Source organism: Oxyura jamaicensis, chromosome 3, assembly GCF_011077185.1.
Source record: "Oxyura jamaicensis isolate SHBP4307 breed ruddy duck chromosome 3, BPBGC_Ojam_1.0, whole genome shotgun sequence".
Lineage (NCBI taxonomy): Eukaryota > Metazoa > Chordata > Aves > Anseriformes > Anatidae > Oxyura > Oxyura jamaicensis.
The window spans coordinates 114956201-114977067 of NC_048895.1; the positions used below are offsets into that span (position 1 = coordinate 114956201).

General features: G+C 47.7%; 1 protein-coding gene across 1 annotated transcript; it reads left to right on the forward strand.

Moving 5' to 3' along the window:
- The first annotated feature begins 1452 nt into the window (after positions 1–1452).
- Positions 1453–20849, forward strand: EFHC1 (EF-hand domain containing 1). Its single transcript, XM_035320385.1, has 11 exons — positions 1453–1602; positions 5754–5975; positions 7476–7763; positions 9468–9617; positions 10760–10952; positions 11262–11482; positions 12269–12409; positions 13633–13846; positions 14454–14601; positions 15319–15535; positions 17389–20849. Exons 1-11 carry the CDS (start codon positions 1468–1470, stop codon positions 17458–17460), a joined length of 2001 nt encoding a protein of 666 aa, XP_035176276.1. The 5' UTR covers positions 1453–1467; the 3' UTR covers positions 17461–20849.
- Positions 20850–20867: the final 18 nt, after the last annotated feature.

Here is a 20867-nt window from a genome sequence, read left to right on the forward strand (position 1 = left end):
AGGACAGCCTTTGCTCCAAAATATGCGAGCTTTAAGTAGATAAGAGCTAGGAAATTTTGATATAGGAAACACTGATCCTTTTCCTTTTTAGGAGTAGAGCTGTGGAGATGTAGGAGGCTAAAGAGGCTTGTCTTAACCTTTGCAAGTCTGACTCGCCTATAACAGAAGCAGATGGATATCAAAGATGCTTTATTCCCCATTTCTCCCTTCTCCTGCTTTATGGTCACTATTTCTAACAAAGTATTTGCTTCTGCCATAGCTTTGCTTAGTTGTCATTTCTTCATTCCCATCTCCCCTGAAACAGTCAGGGGGAATACATTTAGGGGGACTAAAATGTTCCGATCCTCTCACTGCTCACGTCGAGGGCCTAAGATCCCCCTTTGTGACCCCTGCATTAATCTCATGGCCTCTCTTTGCTTTAGTCCCCCTCTCACGCAAAGTGGGGGACAGCAGCTCTCCTGCCCCATTGCACGAGGGGCACTCTGCCACACAGCCTTGTGAAAAAGCTGCTGTCTCTTTCTTAGAGGGTGACACATAGTCCACACAGCTAATTTTCCTTCTCTGAGGAAGGTTCTGGCTCCTGCTGAGTTCAAGACGCCTGCTAAATGGTGCTTGGATACCAAACCAGGAGAAATCAGAGAGGTGCTTAGGTCTCGGCACCCTCATCTGAGTCCACAGCCACGCTAGCTGCTTGCTGTCTTTCAGACCCTCTTCTTTCAGCCCTGCTTGGCCTTCAGTCTATTATTTTCCTTTCTAGGCTCATCAGACCCATCCTTTATCTCTCACTGCCTGGTTTTCTTCTCTCTCCCACAGCATGCTTAGAGAGACTGTGTTTCTCCCTGCTTGACTTCTGCTTACAAAACTCCCAGATCCCGCTGCCTGCCCTTGAATTGCAGCCTGGTCTGTCTTGTACGCTGATGATAAAAGACACCAAGGGAAAGAAATATGAAAAATAAAAATAAAAATCCGTGGTAATTGATTTGGCTTTCTTTTTATCTGTTACACTCCAACAGCGACTTTTGCCCAGCAACTTTCTTCTTGGTGACCCTCCTGCTTTTTTTGCTGCTTCCTTCTGGAGAGGAAAATCATGCACAGAAGAGGGGAATGACGTCAGTGCTACAACACACTGCTAATATACAAACTATATACATAATAAATCAGCACAAGCACTTCAGCTGAAGTATTCTGAGCACTCTGGGCACGGATTTGCCCCCCCCCCAGACTCCTTCTCTCCGTGGGCACCTCACAGTGCACAACTCCCAGAGGGGAAGGCTGGACTCCCACCACCTTTTGGGGACATTTTAATAGGGCGGGCACAGCCCCAGCTGTGACCTGAGGGCTCGCAGAAAAAAAAAACCCGAGGGGCCTGAGGCCTCCCAGGGCCGCAGCCAAGGCCGCGGGCCCGCCCGTTGCCAAGGCAACCGCTCGGGGTCGCTCAGCGCGCATGCGCGTTCCGAGGGGGGGCGCATGCGCACCGGAAGGAGCCTGGCGGTTGCCATGGAGACGGCGTCGCCCCGGGGAAGGAGCGCGGCCGCCGCCATGAGCTCGGAGCGGGGCCCGGCGCTGCCCTTCCTGCCGGGCTGCGTCTTCAGGGACCCCACGGTGAGCCCAGCCGCCCGGCAGCACGCTTCCCCGGGGCCCCCGGCGTCCGTGCTTCTGGTCCCGTCCTCCTGGGACACCTCCCTCCCCGATAACGGGCTGACCTAGGGGATAAACACCTCCCCCCCCAAGGAGACCCCTTCAGGGAACCCCTCAGGGACCTCCTCAGACCCTCCCCTGGCTCGCTGGCAGCGCTGCTGTCCCCACATTCACCTGATGTCCCTCCAGGGGACGCGTTACCCCTGCCCTGAGCCCAATCCCAGGGAACCTGCTGTTCCCACAGACCGCCCACTGATTCCCCAAAGGAATGTGGTAGCTCCCCGATTCACTGCTATCCTGTAAATCCATGCCTGGGCAACCGGGAAGCCCACAAACGCACTGGGTACCCTTTGGGTAGGTGAGGTGACTCCCGAGGTGACACCCACCAAGGTGACACCCAAGGGCCCTGGTGCCTTGTAAGCTCACCTGGTGCTCCCTAAGGGATCTAATACCCACTGAACTTCCGCATTCTGGTGTTTCCCAAAGCCAACAGATAGCTGCCAATCTCACCCCTTGGGCACTGAACTCTCTGACCCCACCTGGTATCCCTGAGTGCCTCCAGTGTGACTTCAAGCCTGTTCTCAAGGATCTGGGTATCCCTTAGCCCACCCTGCAGGGGATTTTGTACTTTTAAACTCATCCCCGAGGAACCCACTGCATCTTGCATCTATGATACCCCTGAAATTGTCCTGGTAGCCTTGGAGAGTGAGGTTTACCCTCCCAGTTCACGTTATACCCCAAGGGAAGGGGTTCCCTCAGAGTCACTTTATAAACTTACACCACCACCCCCCCCCAGGAGAACTGCTGCTTCTCTGCCCCATCTCAGGACCTGATACTCCCTCTGATAATGTCCTGAACCAGGCATCTGATAACTTCCACAAATGCCTTCTCAGTATCCCTCTGGAGAACTTAATCAGACTATAGTGATGCTCAGGAACCTGATAGAGAATCTGATATTCTGTTAGACAACTGGGATCCCGGCACAGAGCTGATGCCATCACAGCTTCCAGGATCCTCCCAAAGAAGCGAGACCCACTCAGCTGCGCCCAGGCTCCTTGGAAGAAGCAACTTCTTCCTCACACTCTGCACTTGAATCGATATCTAGGCAAAGAAGCAACCTTTCCTTTTCCCCATTCCCAGTGGTCCATGCGCTGAGGTTCTGATAACTCCAAACCATCCCGATAACCTCTTGTGAAAGCAGTAGCACAGAAGAAAATTGATACTCCCTGAGCTCCTTCCAGTACTGATTAGGAGCAGCTTCCTTCTCCCCAGGGAACTAATATCTCAAGTCTTGGTGCCATTACTCATCTTCTGATGAGAATCCAACATCCCTGAATTTTCTGGAGTGCCTTCCTCAGAAGCAATGCTCCCAGACTTCAGCAGGGAGCAGATATACCAGGGCATGCCTGACATTGCCCTGGAGCTTAATATCCCTGAAGGTTTAATATCCCATTTCCAGAGAGCTCAGTACTCAAGTGAGGCCTGTTTCTCCTCTTTTTTTGTCCCCTGATCTCTCTGTTGAACACTGACCCTTCCAGCCTCAGCACTTCCACAGCTTCTGGTGCTTCCCTAGGTCGCTTCCCTTCCATCCCCTGCCACCACCAAGTTATTTCTGCAGGAGGCTGCAGCATTTCCCTGGTGCCCTCATGACAGAAATTTCTGTAACTCTTAACTGCTCCTCAGGAGTGAGGAGGAGGCTCTCTTCTCTTTCTTCTGCTTGCCGTGGGGATTAGCCCGGGACACGCTGTCGCTGTACAGTCTCCGTGGTGCCCTCCAGCACAAACAGGTTTCTAAGTCAGTGATGAGTTCTTCAACAGTAAGTGGAGTCAGTTACTCGTAACAAACACTCTCAGTCGTGGAGCTATAAAGGTTGTCTCAGCGTTATTCTCGCTGTTGGGTTGGAAATTTACAATGCGGATCTCTGCTCCTAGCAAAATATTTCCTCTATCGGTAAAATGCTGCTTTAGTCGTGTGAAGGGCTGTGCTGACATCAGCGTGTAGGAAACACCCGCAGGACTTAACAGAGCAGGTAGTTCTACACTTCAGGGTGCTCTAAAATAACAGCTGGTAACGTTTTAAGGGGATCCAGGCTCCAGAAATGGCTTTGCACTGCTCCTCAGGATGAGCCTGAGCGAGTGAAATCAACTCACTTTGCCTGTCTATAAAACGAGCATCGCGATTCTTGTTTTCCAAGTGAATTTTGAGACGTGCAGAAGAAAAGCTCTTCTTTTGTTTGAGTGAAGCTGTGCTCAGTTATTGCTTTGTGTGTGTGTGTGTGTGCAGAGACACCGGCAGGGGAAGCAGCATTTGTCTGAGGCTTTATAGACTTAGCCAAGGACTTAATTCAGCGGATTTTCTCAGATAGGGACCAGCAGCGACTGAGATTAGGAGTTTACATTCTGGGCTTTCCCTTTCAAAGTTACATTAGTTACCTGATACTATGTGGTGCAGGCTGGCCTGGCGACGTGGGGGCCTTGTTCATTCATGAGGTGTTTTCTTTAGGCAGCTGTGGCCCTTAAAAGCCCCTCTGCTTCTGACAAACACCGCCAGTTGCCCAGTTTAAGGCCAAACTTCTTGGATTTCCCTTGAATGTTTTCGCCACAGCTTTCCCTGTATAAAGGCACTTAGTTACGGGGAGGAAACGGCAATCCTGCGGCAGGGCTAATGTTTATAAAGCACTCAGTTAACAGGTCTTCAGTAAATTCTCTTGTTTTCACCCGAACCTGTTTTCCAAACTGCTCAGCCCGCAGCATTGCGAGATGCACAGCACCAGTTCAGGGAGAAAACAGGCAGTTAGTTGAAATTCAGGTGGGGCCTTGAAGGTACGAATAAGATTAGAGGCTTAACCATGGGGGGCAGAGGGGGAGGAGGAGGAGGAGAAGTGGTTCACATGGCTGGGGTTGGACCGATCACACGTCTAGGTCTGGAAAAGGAGCTGAAGAAAATCTAGAAATGCCTACAGTTCTGTTTTATTTGGCAAAACTCAAGGTAAAGTCAGAGACTTTATTATCAGGGACTCACAGTTTCTCCTGTTTTCCCTGGAACACTGAGTGCCGAAGGCCTGGTGGGAGCAGCCAGCTGTGCGCTGTTTGAGATGCTTTTGGGATTGCAGGTGAGGTACCAGATGTGGTCTGGGAGCGGACTCGCGTCTGATCTTCATCTTCAAGAACTGATCTTCATCTTGAAGAACACGACTAGGCAGAGAGAGATCCCATCCTGTTTTCAGCTCTGATAGTTTCACTGTGCATCTGTAAGCAAAGCAGGGACCTCCCTGTGCCATCTGGTAATGATTTAGCTTCAAGAACGGCTCGGGAGGAGCTGGCATGAAGCAGGGAGCAAAGCCAGGTGAAGGGCTCTAAGAAGGTCAAAACCAAGAAGAAACCATCAAAGCAAAAAATATCAGGTGATTCCTACAGACAACGTTATTCAATGCACACAAAGACAGATTTCTCTTTGTCTTACCAGGCCTCACAAATCAGCTACAGGACCTTAGGCTGTGGTTGTGGCTTTTCTCGTGTGTGGACCTTTGCACAGGCTGTGGGGGGGCGTGGTGGCACAGCTGCTGTGCTTTGGTGTGTTTCATGGCTGCACTTCTGTGAGCACGACACACCTTGACTCAACACAGCAAGGAAAATCCTGCGAATATCATCCCCAGGAGAGGTTTGACAAAATATCAACAGAAAACGCAGCAGGTGCACAACCATCCTTGTGCAATAGCCAAGGGAGCACCGTGAGGCGTAACAGAGCGAGGTCCCTTGGTGCTTTGTACTTGTCGTGGTTCCCAAAAGCAGGAACACAGAGAAAGGAGCACAGAGTTAGTGAGATAAATACTAGGGCAGACAAAGTACTGTTACCCCGTTCTGGACACCGAGGCTTGTGGTAAGTCTGCGCCAGAGCTAGATTTGAGATCACTCTGCTGCTTTGTTCCTCCAAACACTTTTTTCAGCCTTTTTGATCTAAGCATAAAATTTGATTATATTTAACTACTGCAGTAGGTTATAACAAAACGCCGTGGAGGCATTCTGGATGTCCGACTCGTACTGTTTTTCTGTGCTTTCAGTAGCCATCTCTGCTGAGTGCGTGTAATATTTTAACATCTGTTTCTTCCTCCCCAGAAAACATCCTTTCATCGCTCTCAGACGCTGGGTTACAAAAATGGCTTTGCCTTTTCTCGGCTGCCAACCGTGGGGATCGGCGGGGAGCGGCTGTACGTGAATCAGCTTTCTCAAGCTGAATTAGATGAATTATCCAACACGAGACCCACGCTGACCTACGGGCAAGCCAGGCAGGCTCCTCCTTCGGGCTTCATTCCAGCACACGTGGCTTTTGACAAAAAGGTATAAAGAAGCTTATTCCAGGAATATCAGCTGGCCAAGCTCGGAGACATAAACAGTCAGCTCCAGGGTTCATGGGACAGCGTACAGCAGTTTTCAGATGCCATTGCCCTTAGTCAGAGACAGCTGAACCCCATTCTGAAAGAGGCTTTCTTTGCTTAGGAGGAGGATTATAATACGTAAACGATGTAAGACATTCCCCACGAGTTACGCCGGAGCATTTCCAGCAGGAGTTTGAAAAGAATTTTGATTAACTCTGAAAAGCTTCAGTTTATAACCGTTGCTCTGTAAAAGCCAGCCTCCCCTTCTGCATTTCCAGGACTATATTGAGGTTGTAACTGAGCTTAGACTGTAAAAGTCGCTCTGCAATGGAGTGCTCGCATACTGTCTGGCTGTGGTCTATCTATTTATGCTCGTGCTTGTCACCGCAGCATGTTAGAGCCTGCACTGCCCCGTTAGTACTTCCTGCATTACATCTTAGTGATCGTATCGGTCTAGGAGGTGGCTGTGTGTCTGCCCGGAGCAGTCCTGAGCTGACCCTTGATTTTCAACGTTGCACAGGCTGCACGAGGGCGTGTGCAGCCCCAGGCAGAGCAGTCCCTGCAGAGTGTGCAGGGCTCAGCAGTCCTGAGCACACACCAGGAGCTGCACGCTTCCAGGCAAGCTTGCATAGGCAGCCTGCAGCCAACCCTCGGCCCATCTGTGAGACAGCCTGGGGAACAGATGTGCTGTGTTCATTACTGCTTCAGAGGTCATTCTTTCAGAGTCAGCGTTGATGTTGCCATTTAATCTGTCAGACACTTCTTGGACCCCTCATTCAGGCCAGAGGAGCAGCCACTTGCTTACCTAGCTCTGTGGGCTGATGCAGGCTGGGCGTGCAAGGCTTGATTAGCCACCTACATCCTCTTAGGGGCAGTGAATGATCTTGAAGGGAGTACTTGTGCTTCTTCCACGCCCTGGAACTGTGAGCAACTGGCTTTTGGCAGGGTATGCAGCATGTGTTTTCTCTGGGCCCTGATTTCTCTCCTTGTTTCTCCAGCACACATTGGCTCTTTGCATGCATTGGAGTTCCTGAGCCATGCAGCTCCTAAGGTCCACAGATGTGGTGGAACTCGACTAAAATCACCAGGTAGCTTTGTAGACTGACTACTTTGTAGGCTGACTATTAAAGAAAGTCAGGTGTGTTAGTAAACGAGATTACTGGCAGCATCCAAGCACCTGGCAGGAGGTGAAATAGCAGGTGATTAAAGCAAGAGGGAAAGGACTGCATTTATTACAAGTGTCTCATCCCTACCAAACTAATAAAAGGCAAATGCTGATAAAAGCCGTCATGATGCCTTCACCATTAGTCACAGATTAGGCTACAGTAGGCTTTGATGTTTTTATAGATTATAATCCAGTAATTTTGCACTGTCAAAGCACCTTACAAATAAACTGTTTATTAATTATGGTGTTCAAATCGTTTCCTTCTCTCTCCCTTTGGGATGTTGTCCCAAACAACAGATTTTGAAGTTTGATGCCTATTTCCAGGAAGATGTTCCTCTCTCTACAGAAGAGCATTACCGTATTCGCCAAGTGGGGATCTATTACTACTTGGAAGACGACAGCATATGTGTCATAGAGCCTGTTGTGAAGAACTCTGGTCTCCCTCAAGGCAAACTTATCAGACGCCATCGCGTGCCCAAGAATGACCGTGGGGAGCATTACCACTGGAAGGACCTGAATCGGGGCATGGACATCACCATGTACGGCAGGACGTACCATATAGCCGACTGTGACCCGTTCACCCAGGTGTGTTGCTTGCACAGAGAATACTGACATGAAGAACTCCAGGAGTTAGAGGTGGCGAGCTGTTAGAGTCCCAGTAGCCTGTACCTGCAGCTTTCACACTGAAGTTGCTTGAGATCTTTCATTTTGTGTTCTGTGGAGACTTTCCTTAGATCAATAGGTGGTTCAAGGTGTGATATTTGCTGAGGGCACAATAACTGCTCAGTATTTTTGCCCCAGGGGTGCTTTGACTCCATTCTCTGTCCTCAAGATTTGGTACAACAAAAACTCTAAGCTCATTTCTGTGTTAGCAGAATTGGTCCAAGTTCTTTTCTCTGTGTACAACAGTTTAACTGCTTGGAGTCCTAATGAACCATTGTGCATATATGAAAGAGAAATGACTGATCTTAGCTCTTTTCCAGCTTAATACTCCTTTGGTAAGAACAGGGCAAGGGAATGCTGTCAGTAACACTGCGTTTATCTACAGCCAGCCCAGAAGAGCACTCATGGTCAGTGGACTGAGAATCGTGGTACAAACTGACCTAAGAGCGCTTACTCATTGCTTACTTTTCTATTTCTGGCTATTTCTGTACCAGTAAATTAAATAATAACAATGCATTAACAAAAATAACAAATACCAATGTACTGGTATACTCTTAGTTTGTCCCCAGCGTAATCTGGGCCCTGGCTAACCACAATTCTTCCAAGCACTTCCCAGGAACAATCCAGGAGTTAGAATGCTCCAGGGACCATTCTCAATAGATGAACTGCATGCAGCCAGCTCATCCTGGAGGCTGAGAGAGTTTAGATGAGGGTTCTTCCTTGCCAGTTGGCCTCAGTGCCCAGGAATGTTCCCAATCGTGTGTAATATATTAATATATATCTGTCAAGAGCATGTGGGGCCTACTCTGCTGGAACTGGGTGACTTAAGTTGACATCAGATGAAGAGCTGGTTCACCTGTTTATCTTGGAAAACAAGATTTTCCTTGATGGAAAAGATGAAATGAGCTACATGGGTCTACATCTCAAGGTCTCTGGTCAATTTTATCATTAACTGGCATCCTCTAGACCAGAAGAGTCTGAAAACGTGAACCTGCCTTGTGAGTTTTCAGGGTGATCTCACAAGTCTGTTGGAGATGTTTGCACAGGTGCTTTCTGGGCTGAATATTTTCATGGGCCACTTCCCAAAGCCAAACAGGGAAGAAGTCCATTGACTTCAGAGGTTGTTTTAAGTGACAGAGGTGAGTGCACAAGCAATACCCTAGAGTTTGTTTATGCATCCAAGGTAAGCCAAAAATCCCTTTATAAACAAACAGATTGTTCTCCTTCTGTGGGAAAAGTGCTCCTCCTGGAAGAGGAGCTAAAGCTGCAACTCTGGACACATATCCTCCTGGCCAGAGGGGCCTCGGTGGGCCTGGAATGGGTCACACTAACTTCCACTGTCTGACGGAATGGAGAACCTTGGGTCTCTTGCAAATTTAGACTGACTACATCCCCAGTTATGCATTAATTTAATCTTTTTGATTTACATAAAAGAGGCCAACCCAAGTGTTATCCTCCATTTAAAGCCCTAAGGCCAAGGAAGATGGTGCTTAAGTAAAAACTGACTTAGGACATTGAGGGCAGGACTGCCCTGAGTGATGAAAGGCAGACAAAGTCACCTATCTCTAGTTGCCTCTTAACTTCAGAACTAACTGCAGCAACTAAAACCTCAGATGACTCTCCTAGGTGTTCCTGGAAAGCCAAGGAATCGAACTGAACCCTCCAGAGAAAATGGTTTTTGATCCTTACACAGAAATGCGTCGGATGCCCTTGCGCATGTACATCACACCATCAGATTTTGACCAGCTGAAGCAGTTTCTGACTTACGACAAGCAGGTGAGTGAGCTGGCAGCAATCACCCACGTTGTAGTCTACACATGTCATAGAAACCTGGGTCTTGTGAGTGCCTCCAACTTTAATCATTCTAAAAAACTCCAGTCCACTGCACAGACTCCAAATCTCCTCCTTTCTTGGTGTTAGTGAGAAACAAAATCTTTTTTTTTTTTTTTTTTTTCTGCTCAACTTTGTGCCTTGTGATCAGTTTCTCTTTGGACTGCAGAGCCCATTCTCCAGATCCTTCATCTCTTTCTTGCTTTCTTTTGGGATGCTGTAAGCCACCTGCCGTGGAAAGTTAGCAGATAGGAGCAGATGCAGTTCTAATATGAATGGGGATGATGCAGTCACGCCTGGGCCAGCTCTGCCTGTGACAGTTACTGGGTTGTGTGTTCAAGAGCTGCACCCTGGGGAACTTTGGAGCTGTTCCGCTGAGTGCAGCACTCTAAAGCAGTGCCTGCCACTTGAATTTGTTAGATTGCCAATAGGTCAACATGATCCCTCGAGGCCAAGCAGGTACTGCCCCAGTAAGTGATGGACTTGGAAGCCCTGCAATATGAGGTGTTTGACTTCTGTGGCATTAAAACATATTTTCAATAGGCAGAAATAAGATGGGATCTACAGTGAATGCAGTCTCCTTAGGACAGCTCCATACATTCCCCTCTGCCTTGCTCATAATGAGAGTGGTAAAGAATCGGCCATGAAACCCCATAGAGGTTTAAGAGGTAAAACTATATTCTGTCCTACTTTGTTGTTTCATTAAAAAAAAACACCTCCATTAAGAGGACTTCCCTGCTCACCTTAGGTAATTATTTTCTGCTAGTTTTTAATCACTTTTTCCCCCATTTTTTTTCCTCACACTTCCTGAACTGAATTTCTTGCCTTAGCCCATATTGTTTTCTCTCATGGCTGCATTCAAGGTAAGCCAGGCCTGTTCAGCTCTCCAGGCTCCTGATGCCCTTCCCTCTGCTGCCTCAGCAGCACGTCGCAGTGCCCACAGTACAACAAGGGCTTGGTTCTTCTGTTCCTGGCAGAGAAGAGTGCTGAGTCCAATCACCTAACCCATTTCAACCAACTTAATTTGGACAAAGTGTTAGTAATTCGAATCCATGGTTGTTTTCTGTGCCTGTTTTTATCCACCCCAGGTCCTTCGCTTCTATGCCACGTGGGATGATACCAACAGCATGTTTGGTGAGAATCGGCCTTACATCATACATTACTACTTGGCAGATGACACGGTGGAGGTTCGGGAGGTCCACAAGCACAACGATGGCAGAGACCCATTCCCAGTACTGATAAAACGCCAACGCTTGCCCAAAACCTTTGTGGAGAAGAAAAGTAAGTTTAGACCAGCCAGCACATCTGCTTGTGCTAAAGTGCCTCGGTGGGTGGGTGTAGATGTGGAAACTGTATCAGAGACACATCAGGTCTGGAGCATCTGTGATGAGAACACTGCAAGTGTCATCAGCTTTCGGCCAAATAAAAGTTCTTTCAATGATTACTCAAGTTTTTATCTTTTGGGAAGCAGAGCAATACCATCAGCGCCCTGGAGATTTTTATACAACTTGCTTTTGTATCCCTTTTCACAATGAAATATAAACATCTACCTGATTGATTGATTTTTCTTTTTGCTCCCTTGTGCTTTAGAGACCTTCCCAAGCTGTGTGCTGGAAATCTCTGATCAGGAGGTACTTGAGTGGTACACAGCTAAAGATTTTGCTGTTGGCAAATCCACCACCCTCCTTGGACGCACTTTCTTCATCTACGATTGTGACGAGTTCACACGAAACTTCTATCGTGACAAATTTGGCATCACAGACTTCCAGCCAGTGGAGATGAAGGAGAAACCACCTGAGGAAGTGCCCCAGGTACTGAAAACAATTTCCCAAAGGAAGGGAGGGAAAGCTGCAGACTGTGTAAGCTCTGGTTTTAAAGTATAGGTTCAGCTTAGCAAGAGGTTGTAAAGAGGTTCAGCTTAAAGAAAAGCTGTAAGCAAGTACCTTGAGGAAGACAAGCCAAGGATGGTCATAATTCACATAAAAGTGAGAGCCCTCTGAAATTGTCAATTTTGAATACCGTAAAGGACAGAGCACTTGCTAATGGTGATAGAAAACACTCTGGTTGTATCTATACTAGAAAACTAAGTAATGTCAGGGTTTGTTTTCTGACTGGGAAGCTAACTGGCACAGTCTGGCTGTACTCATACCACTAAACTATCCCTCATTCTCCAAAAAAGGGTTGCTAAGTCCAAAGTGCTTGCTGGGGATAGTCATTGCCCATGTTATCTCCCAGACTGAGCCCAGGAATAGTGCAGGGTGTTAGCTGGCCTAGCCCACAAATGTGATGGGGCTTTGGTTAGCAGTGTAACCATTTAGATGACTGAGTTCCTCTGCACAGGAAGGATTAAGTTATTAGCATACCATTAGTCTCTTTATTCAAATAAATCACCTGGCTTTCTGACTAAGATTTTCTTAGCTCTCTTAAGTGTTTCTATAAATAAGGGGTCCAACACATGATTGGGCTAGTGGCACAGCTGTTGCCAGCCGGTGACAGAAGAGGTCTTTCCAAACAGATGGTTTCTGATAAGCTGTCTTGCAAACATTGTCTTGTTCTTAGTTTCAGCTGTTTCTGCTTGGTATCTCCTCTGGCTGCAGGTAATTCCTCCCTATAATGGTTACGGCTTCGTTGAAGACTCCCTTCAGAACTGCTTTTCTCTGTTTCCAAAGCCTCCCCGGAAAGATATAATTAAGATGCTAGAGAACGACCACAAAGTGCTGCGATACCAGGTGGCCCTGGTAAGAGTTTTCCTTAATGATACAGTGCTTACATCAGTTCATGTTGGAGAGTCAGAAGGATGGGAAAAACAGGCTGCTCACACAAGGCTGCTAGCAAATTTTCTTCTGTGCTGGTGGGACAAGAGATTTCCCTGAGCCAACAACACTCATGACCCTTAGGGGATGCCCCTGGGTTACTGTGTACTTGCTGTGACAATTAGTAGCACGCAAAGGTAGGAAAAAAAACAAGGCCAGGCAGTACAAAACAGACGTGCTACAAAACCACAGCCATTTATGGAAAAACTCCCACTGACATCAGCACGTGACAGATGGCCCTAATTGAAACTGCATTGCAACTGGGCACTGTGCCTCTGCCTGCCTCCAACTGCTGCCAGAAGCGGGAGCTTGCTGCCTCTCTGCTGCTGGCTCTCAGCACCTGTCCTTCCCCAGGCCAGTCCCAGCTGCAGCAGCCAGCAAGGGGCTGTGCTAGCAGAGCAGCGAAGGGCTGGTGCAGAAGCTGGGGACAGACCACGGGGACAGCGCTTTCCACCCACGGCATTCAGGCCCTCGCTTTTGTGCCAGCTTTGCAGCTGGTTTATGCAAGGAACCTCTGGCACGTCCAGCAGCAGCAATGGCATTTCCTGTGCTGCTTGGTGCCTGCCCTCTCCAAACACTCAGGGTGAATAAGGGCTGATTTCTTTTCTCTTTTGTGCAGGAGTTCCTAAAGGTCACAGCTGACGAGTTAAGATCCACTTAATTTTAAGCTAAGCAAGTAAACCCACTGGTGTGTCAGGGGAGTGTCTTCCTGTGAGTAAGAGCACTGAGCAGCACCAGCCCCTCTCAGGCAACCATTAGAATGAAAAATATAACTTTAATAGTAAACTTTACCGCTGGAATTCCTCCAAGTGATGAATCATTCCATATAGGCTATTCCTTTCTCTTGGATTACTCAATCTGGAAACACTGAATGCATTTGGTCACTGCATCCCAAATTCAGCTTGTTAGCCTGACAGGAACAAGTAACCTTTGGAATTCAGGTATTTAATGCTGTCTAGGGCTTTGTTACCTGGTGTCAGTGTACCTGCAGCTTTTGCCTACATCAACTGCCTTGTTTAGTCAGCTAGAAAAAAAGCTCTCAAGTCTGGGTGCTTATTATTAGTAGGTTACATTGCAGTCCTGAGCTCCTCAGGAGAAAAGAAACCTTGTTCAAATGTTCTTTTCCAAAGCCACTACCTTTCTTCTAGGAGTCACCAAACCCTGAGGACCGAAAGCGTCGTTTCATCCTCTCTTATTTCCTCTCCAATGACATGATCAGCATCTACGAACCCCCAGTCCGTAACTCCGGCATCATTGGGGGCAAGTACTTAGGAAAGACCAAGGTCGCCAAACCAGGCTCTACTACAGACAATGCCACGTACTACGGGCCCTCCGACTTCATCATAGGTTCTACGATTGAAGGTAAGATCCAGCCTGGCTTAGCAATGCTCTGAGTATTGGTTTTCAGTGCCTGACCTGTCATCTATTGCACAGACTGTGCGTGTGCCTTCCTGCATCTGAGAGATCTGCTCCTTCTGGATCTGACCGCATTGAGTTTCCAGGTCACCAGCTGGTGTGAATGGATATAACTCTGCTACTGTCAGTGTTTGGACCTTAGACATCATTAGGAAAGGAGAGACGTTCTTCATTGTAGGTGTTCACAATTTTGGAGCTGCCAGAATTCACAGGGTTAAAGCTCTGCCAGTAACTTTATTACTGTGGCCAGTAGCAGAACATAGCCTGTATGGAAAACAAATGTAATACTGAAATGTTAGAAACACATCAGTGCTAATGGAGGAGTCATTTTAAGCCCAAGCTTGGGGTCTTTGCTTTCAGCAGCTGCTCTTGCGACAAAATTCCCTTTGGGTGAGTAAAACCCTTCACACTATAACGATTGCAACAAACAGCAGAGCCCAGTCAGCCCTGACCCTAACCACAGGGGAAAAATCATGCTCCCTCCTAGGTGATGAAGTGACTTAACCACACTGAAAGGCAGGTAGCACTGCTTGCTTTAATGCCTCTTCCACAGTGTTTGGCCACAGGTTTGTTATCACTGATGCTGATGAATACGTGCTTAATTACATGGAGAGCAATGCAGAGAGCTTCCCTGCAGCAACACTGCAGTCCCTGAGGGATCATTTTCGCCCACGGCAGGTGGTGGAGGAGACTGCCAAAAGGTAGGCTTCAAAGGATGGTGTTGTGGAGCTAAATGAGACTCAGGGTTGACAACAAAGGGGATTTCCAGCAGCCTCGATGGGCTCCAGCCTGCTGTCTAATGGCTGCTCAGCTGATTATTTCAGCTCCAAGATCCTGTGTCTGAATACATACAGCGGGTATGAGGTGTGTACAATATAATGTCACGGCTGCCAGTGACCCCAAAACCTTGTGGGACAGCTCTGGCTCAGCAGAAGAGACACCTTCAGCTAAATGGATGCAGTCAGAGCCTTCTGTCAGAGCCTAGACCGTGTACCCTTTTTAGGTGTCTGTCTGGAGCCATTTTAGGTGTCCTAGTAACAATCCTATGACCTCACAGAGTCAGCTCATAGCATGTTATTTCAGAAGGTCTGGTTGAAACTGGAGTTGCACTGCACTTTCTCAGACTGTCCAAAGCATACAAGAAAACCCTCCTTGTCCCAAAGTAATTGTAGGCAAAGGGTGCACAAAGCAAATGTCATGCAGATGGAAAACATGTTTACCTAATGACCAAGATGAAGCTTCATCTCTAACTCCAAGCTGAGATGAGCTTGCCATATAAACCAAGCACCCTGGAAGCCTGCTCTGTATTCAGAAATACAGTCTGGCCAGCCACAGTGGGCAGCCAGCACAGAAGCATCACAGTAGGGCTGCCAGAAGTAGCTTTTGAATGAAATCCTATTCTCCCTTTCCTTCTACAGTGATGTCCCTGCACTAGGGACCAGCCAGCAGGAACTGGATGAATTAATCGTGCGGGTTCAGGAAGAGCTGAAGCTCCATAATTACTTGAACAACAGCAGCATTCGGGAGGCGTTTCTTCGGTGTGACAAGGATGACTCTGGTGTCCTCGACAAAGCAAAATTTTTATCTCTTTGCGACAGCCTAAGCGTGCCGACCAATGCTGTTCTGGTTAACAAGGTTAGAAGGAAGGGGTGCTGTGCATGTTGTATTCCACTCCTGTAGGTGTTCCAAAAGAGCTCCTCTACAAACCAGCCCACCGAGCCAGGCTAGGCCAGCAGCTCTTCTATCCTACAAAGGGGAGCAGCTTCAAGAAAGGGGTGAGATTCAGCCTCTGAGCTGTTGGACCGAGCCTTTCTTCTCTTAAAGGATGAGCTAATGATTCATGTGTGCTAAGCAAAGGAAAGAAATGTAACTCAGGTTGTCCCCAACATGGGCAGCCTAATTTTCAGCTGCACTGTTACATGAGGCTGAATGTGCCTGCTGGGTCAGGTCTCAGATAGAAGCTGACGAGGAGGCTGTAAATCATGATGGAGATGAGGCATAGGATACTGCAGAGCTCCTGGGCGTCTGTCGTGACTTAGGCACGCCTGGGCCTGAGTGGAGTTGACACTGAGGTGCCTGGTGCCTTAGGAAAGCATAGACACATTGTGAATTTAATAGAATCTGAGCCCACAGCTCACAAGGCAACCCCGCTTCCTCTGCTGCCCATAGCTCAGGCCACCTGTGGGCACTTGGTTAACCCAACTGGAACAGACTGCCTGGGCACAATGAGCAAAAACAGGAAAGAAACTAAAGAGAAAAATCCTTGCAGAGAGGAGGGAGAATGCTTCCAGGAACATGACTGGCAAGGATCCTTGCTTAGCATAAGGAGATATACAACAGATTAGGGGCCAGGAAAGGCAGACTCATGCTTTAAGGAAGCCTAGAAACCAGAGAGATTATTTCCCTTGCTAAAAACATGTTCTAACCCACAGCTGTGAGCATCACAGCTGTGGTTAGAAAGGTGCTCAGGCAGGGTAGTTATGTTTCTGAATGTGCAGTGAGTAAAGGCCTTTAACCAGTGCCTTGAGGAATTTAAAGTACAAGGTGGTGACCACCCTTCCTTCTCCCACTCCAAGACTGGGAGGTGAAGCGGCTTGCCCAAGAACACGCAGGGAGCCTGTGACAACTGAAGCTCAAACCTTGTGTCTGAATCCCCACCTAGGACATGAACACTAAAAGCATTCCTCTTCTCTCCTGAAATCTTAATAAGAACGTGCCCACAGCCCTTGGGACCGTGACGGCGCTATGAATTAAGCATACGGCAGATAGTTAACTGCTGTCTGGCCCGGAGAGGAGCACAGCTGTCAGTCACACAGGAACAACACTAGTAAATCTGTCTCCAGGCGACAAGGGGAAGAAGAATCCTTTCAAGGAACTGTGATATTAGACCTTTTCCATCTCCCTGGGTGTCAGAAGGAGATTAGTTATGCAATTAAAGAAACAAAAGCCCTCTTTCTTCCCCGTAAGCATACAAAGGCTATAGCTCTGTAACACAATGCGGGGTCAGGCATGGATACCAGAACTGGCTCATTAGCAGGGCTGTCACCGAGCTCAATTATCTGTGTCTCCACTTTATGCCATGTGCACACAGCAAGCAACACCACTGAACAGTGACCATTGAGATATGCTGCCTCCATCACACTTTTGGCAGGGATTTCTACGGGGTTTCTGAAGGATTAGCTGTGACCTGTGCCAGTCTGTGGTCACACTTCATATTTTGTGGCTCCGTTGTCACTGTGGTGACACTTAGAGGGCAATCAGGAGTAAACTCACACACTTTAAACTCTTGTCCCTGCGTAGGTTAGTGTCACCCATAAGCACTTGAGGTTACCTGCGATGCAGGTCTACTGAGGTAGTAAGCTCTTCCACACCGGGGAACAAGATCTTCTGCTCTGTCATATAAGGCATACCTCTGGATACTTTTCCCTAAAAATATATGTTTGCAGCTTCTTCCAACTCTTTATGGTGTTGCTTTTTTTTTCCCCCAGCTGATTGACCTATGTTCTTGTGGAGAAGACAAGATAAACTACCATGACTTCCTCAGAGCCTTCCCCTTGTGAAGCTGAAGCACAAGACCAGCAGTACTATCCTTAGCTGAGTTGACTGGAAGACATCGTATTTCAAAAAGGATGCTCTAGTTTTCACCTTTGCTTCACTCACTCTTCCCCTTCCCTCCTTACTAATTTCACCCTGGCTTGGTTAACTTTGTTCTTTCCCAACCTCTCCCTGCCCTTTTTGCTACCACCAAACTCAACCTCAAAACTGCTGGATATTGAAACGAAACTCACATGAAAAAATGTTTTGGAGAACCAAAAGCCAGGTTCTTCTGTTGGCCTCACAACTTTTAAATGCTTGTACTAGCAAGCAAGGCTTGCTAGAGCAAAAGATCTCTAAAACCTGGAGTGATGAGCACTCTGGATTTCTCTTAGAGTTGAAAGGCGCCTTCAAGCAGTGACGACTGCCAGTTTAAATTTTTATTTGCATTGCAAGAAGACCTAAGAGCCCTGCCACAGACCACAATAAACTCATGCTTGCTAGTCTGAATGTAAGCAAGTCATGTACGGCTGCTATAGTGTTAACAAGTCCCCTTAAAATAAATGTACCTCAGTGCCTGGAGTAGCTAAGGATTAAAATGAGAAAAAAAAAAATACCACCACAAAAACAATTCTGATTCTGGATTTACTTGAAATGGAGTAGTGGTTTAGCTCTCACATATCTCATGGAAATTGCAGGGTTTGTACACAGATCTGCTGACAGCAGCTTTGCATTTCTTAACAAAGGTTGGGAGAATGGCTTTAGAACCGAGATGCTGTCTAAACCCATCTCAGGCAATCTGTCATCTTTCAGGATAGGTCCAATGAAAAGGGAAAGCTAACAGTTGGCATAGCAATAGAGCTCTGACACTTTCGCTCAGATTGCTCATCTCTTCGTGAAAGTAAATGGGGCAGGAGCCTTCTCAGCCCAGATGACACCTGCCAGGTATTGCCAATGAGCAAAAAGGAAGGGCAGCTATCACGCACACAGCAGAGAACAAAGCTGTTTGGAATGAAATGCTTATTTAAATCAGCTTTTGTGCTGATTCCCACTTCCCCTCAGCCAGCCGAGTCTCCACACGACAGCTCCCTCCTGCCTCCCCTTGTTCAAAAAGGTCACCGCTCTTCCCTTCTGGGCCCGTTTTGTGCTGCTCTTCGCTCCGACCGAGAGTCGCTCGAGCTATCTCGGGTCCACCTCTGATTTCAAAGCATGGCTTGGCGTTGCATGAGGTGCCTTCCAAGCAGCTGCTGACAAAGGCTAACTTCTAAAGGGCACCCTAATCAGCTTTCCCAGAGGCCAAAAACTTACAGATGAAATTACTGGAGCTGTGGGCTGTAGAAAAAGAAAGCCGGAATTTGTTTTTTGCACATGCTATGAAATGGTAACCTAATACCCAACCAAGTCATGTAGCGTGCCCAGGGCCAGCTGCGGAAAGTACACAATTCAGCTCACCAGAAAGCATGCACCAAAGCCACATCAAATAAATCATATCCTCCAAATGCCCTTATCCTCCACTCCCAGCGAGCGAGGCAGCCACAGATAACTAACTCAGAAGCAGCTGCCTGTGACATGGAAAATTCAGGAATAGGAACCATTGCTGTGGGGAATATGAGGACAATAGATGCCACAGCAAAGGGAATAGACTCATCTAGCATGGCAGGAGGAGGAGAAGTACGACCCACCCCAGCCTGCTCTGGAAACTCAGCACCATGATAAAGCACCGGTGAACAGCAGCAGTGGAGGAATCTATGCCTTTTATTTGTTTATTTCAGAAAATACTTTTGTTGAGTTTATCACAAAAGTCATTTAACAACAAACGTCAACAAACAAACAAACAAACAAAAAGTACAAAACAAATTGAAGTGACAGGAAGGATGAAACAAATGAGATAAAATATCGGAGGCTGTTACTTCCCCCCCACCCCCTCCAAAATCAGGAACTTTGCACTAAATATGGAAGAACAGAATTTTTCCTTGGGTTCCTTTGCCGAAGTTTGGTCCATGGAGCCCAACGTATCCGAGGAAAAGCTTTGTGCCTCCGCCTGGCTTTTACAACAACCGTTCTTCCCCACTGCCAGCAACCACCCCCCCAGCCCCGAGGCTAAGTAACATACTTCACAGTTTGAGTGGAAAGCCTGCCAAACTGTCTACTACACGCTCCTAAAGCTTACGGGAAGGCTGTAAATCAGACCCCGCAATCTCCACCTACTGCTGATGCACGTCGGGGTCCGTCTACCAAGAGTTCATCCGAGGCAAGAGGCAGGTGCTGCTGTAAATCCCCGCGCACTGCAACAGAGCCGGGGTATCTACAGGCTTCTGAGTAACTTGGGGTCAGGGGGAGGCATCCTAGAGCAGTCCTTCTCCCCTCCAGCAGGGAAGCCTACCAAAAATACATCTTAAAACAGTGAGTTAAGGGTAAAGGGACCTACGGGGAAACTGGAACTTGTCTTCTTTACCACTAACCCCAAAATGAGTAAGAAGAAAGAATCCTAAACAAACAAACAAACAACCATAACCGTAATGCCCCATAATGTAAGAGTCACTCAAACATCGTAAGTGAAATGCTACATCTGTTCTTCCTCAACCCCCTTCTCTTCCCAAGCCCATTCCCCAGCTATCTAAGACAAAAAGAGAGAACTACCGTCGGTTTTTCAAAGCTTTCCGAGGCTAGGCCAGGAAATCACTATGCGTCACACCAAAAATCACGGACTACTCAGTCCCCGACCTCAGGTCTGCAACAGACACAGACTACAAAAGCAGTCTCACGCCCGCAGGAAGGGTGCAGAGCAAGCAAAAGTGTTACACCAGAAGTAGGAACTTGCAGTTTTGCTTAGTCTCTACCAGTTTCTGCACTGTGGCAGGCAAGAGCTCCTGTTTGGAGTTGGGTTTGTTGGTTTTTTTTTTCAGAAGACGCGGGGCTGGACTGGATGGGGCGCAAGAAGAGCATCCACTCAGTGAAAGGGGGCTCTCAGCATCTTGGTACGCAAAGCAGTCAAGGACTGCTAAGGGCTTGAAATGGAAATTCTCCCTCTGGGGGAGGAAATAGTTCTTTGGGCTGAGGAGAAGGCTTGGTCTGCTGAGAAATGCCGTGGACGCAGAGGAGTTACTGCAGGCTCGCAGCCCGGGGATGGTGTTTGCACTACAAGACGGAGACAGAAGCAGACAGACTGGAAACCTCTGGGACGAGGGTGAGTGTTGCCTTACAGCAAAGGCTCAGCACAGAAAAACAACAGGGTCATGCCACGCTCAGGCACAACAAGAGGAGATTTCAGAAGACTAAAGACAAGAGGGCAAAACAAAACAAAACAAAACAACAGCAAACATCAGCTATAGGTTTATAAAAACAAACCAAACCCCCAAAAAAACAACATGGAAATGTTTCCAAACCAAACCGTCCCTTTTACTGGTAGCTCTATCAAAAAAAAAGACAACAT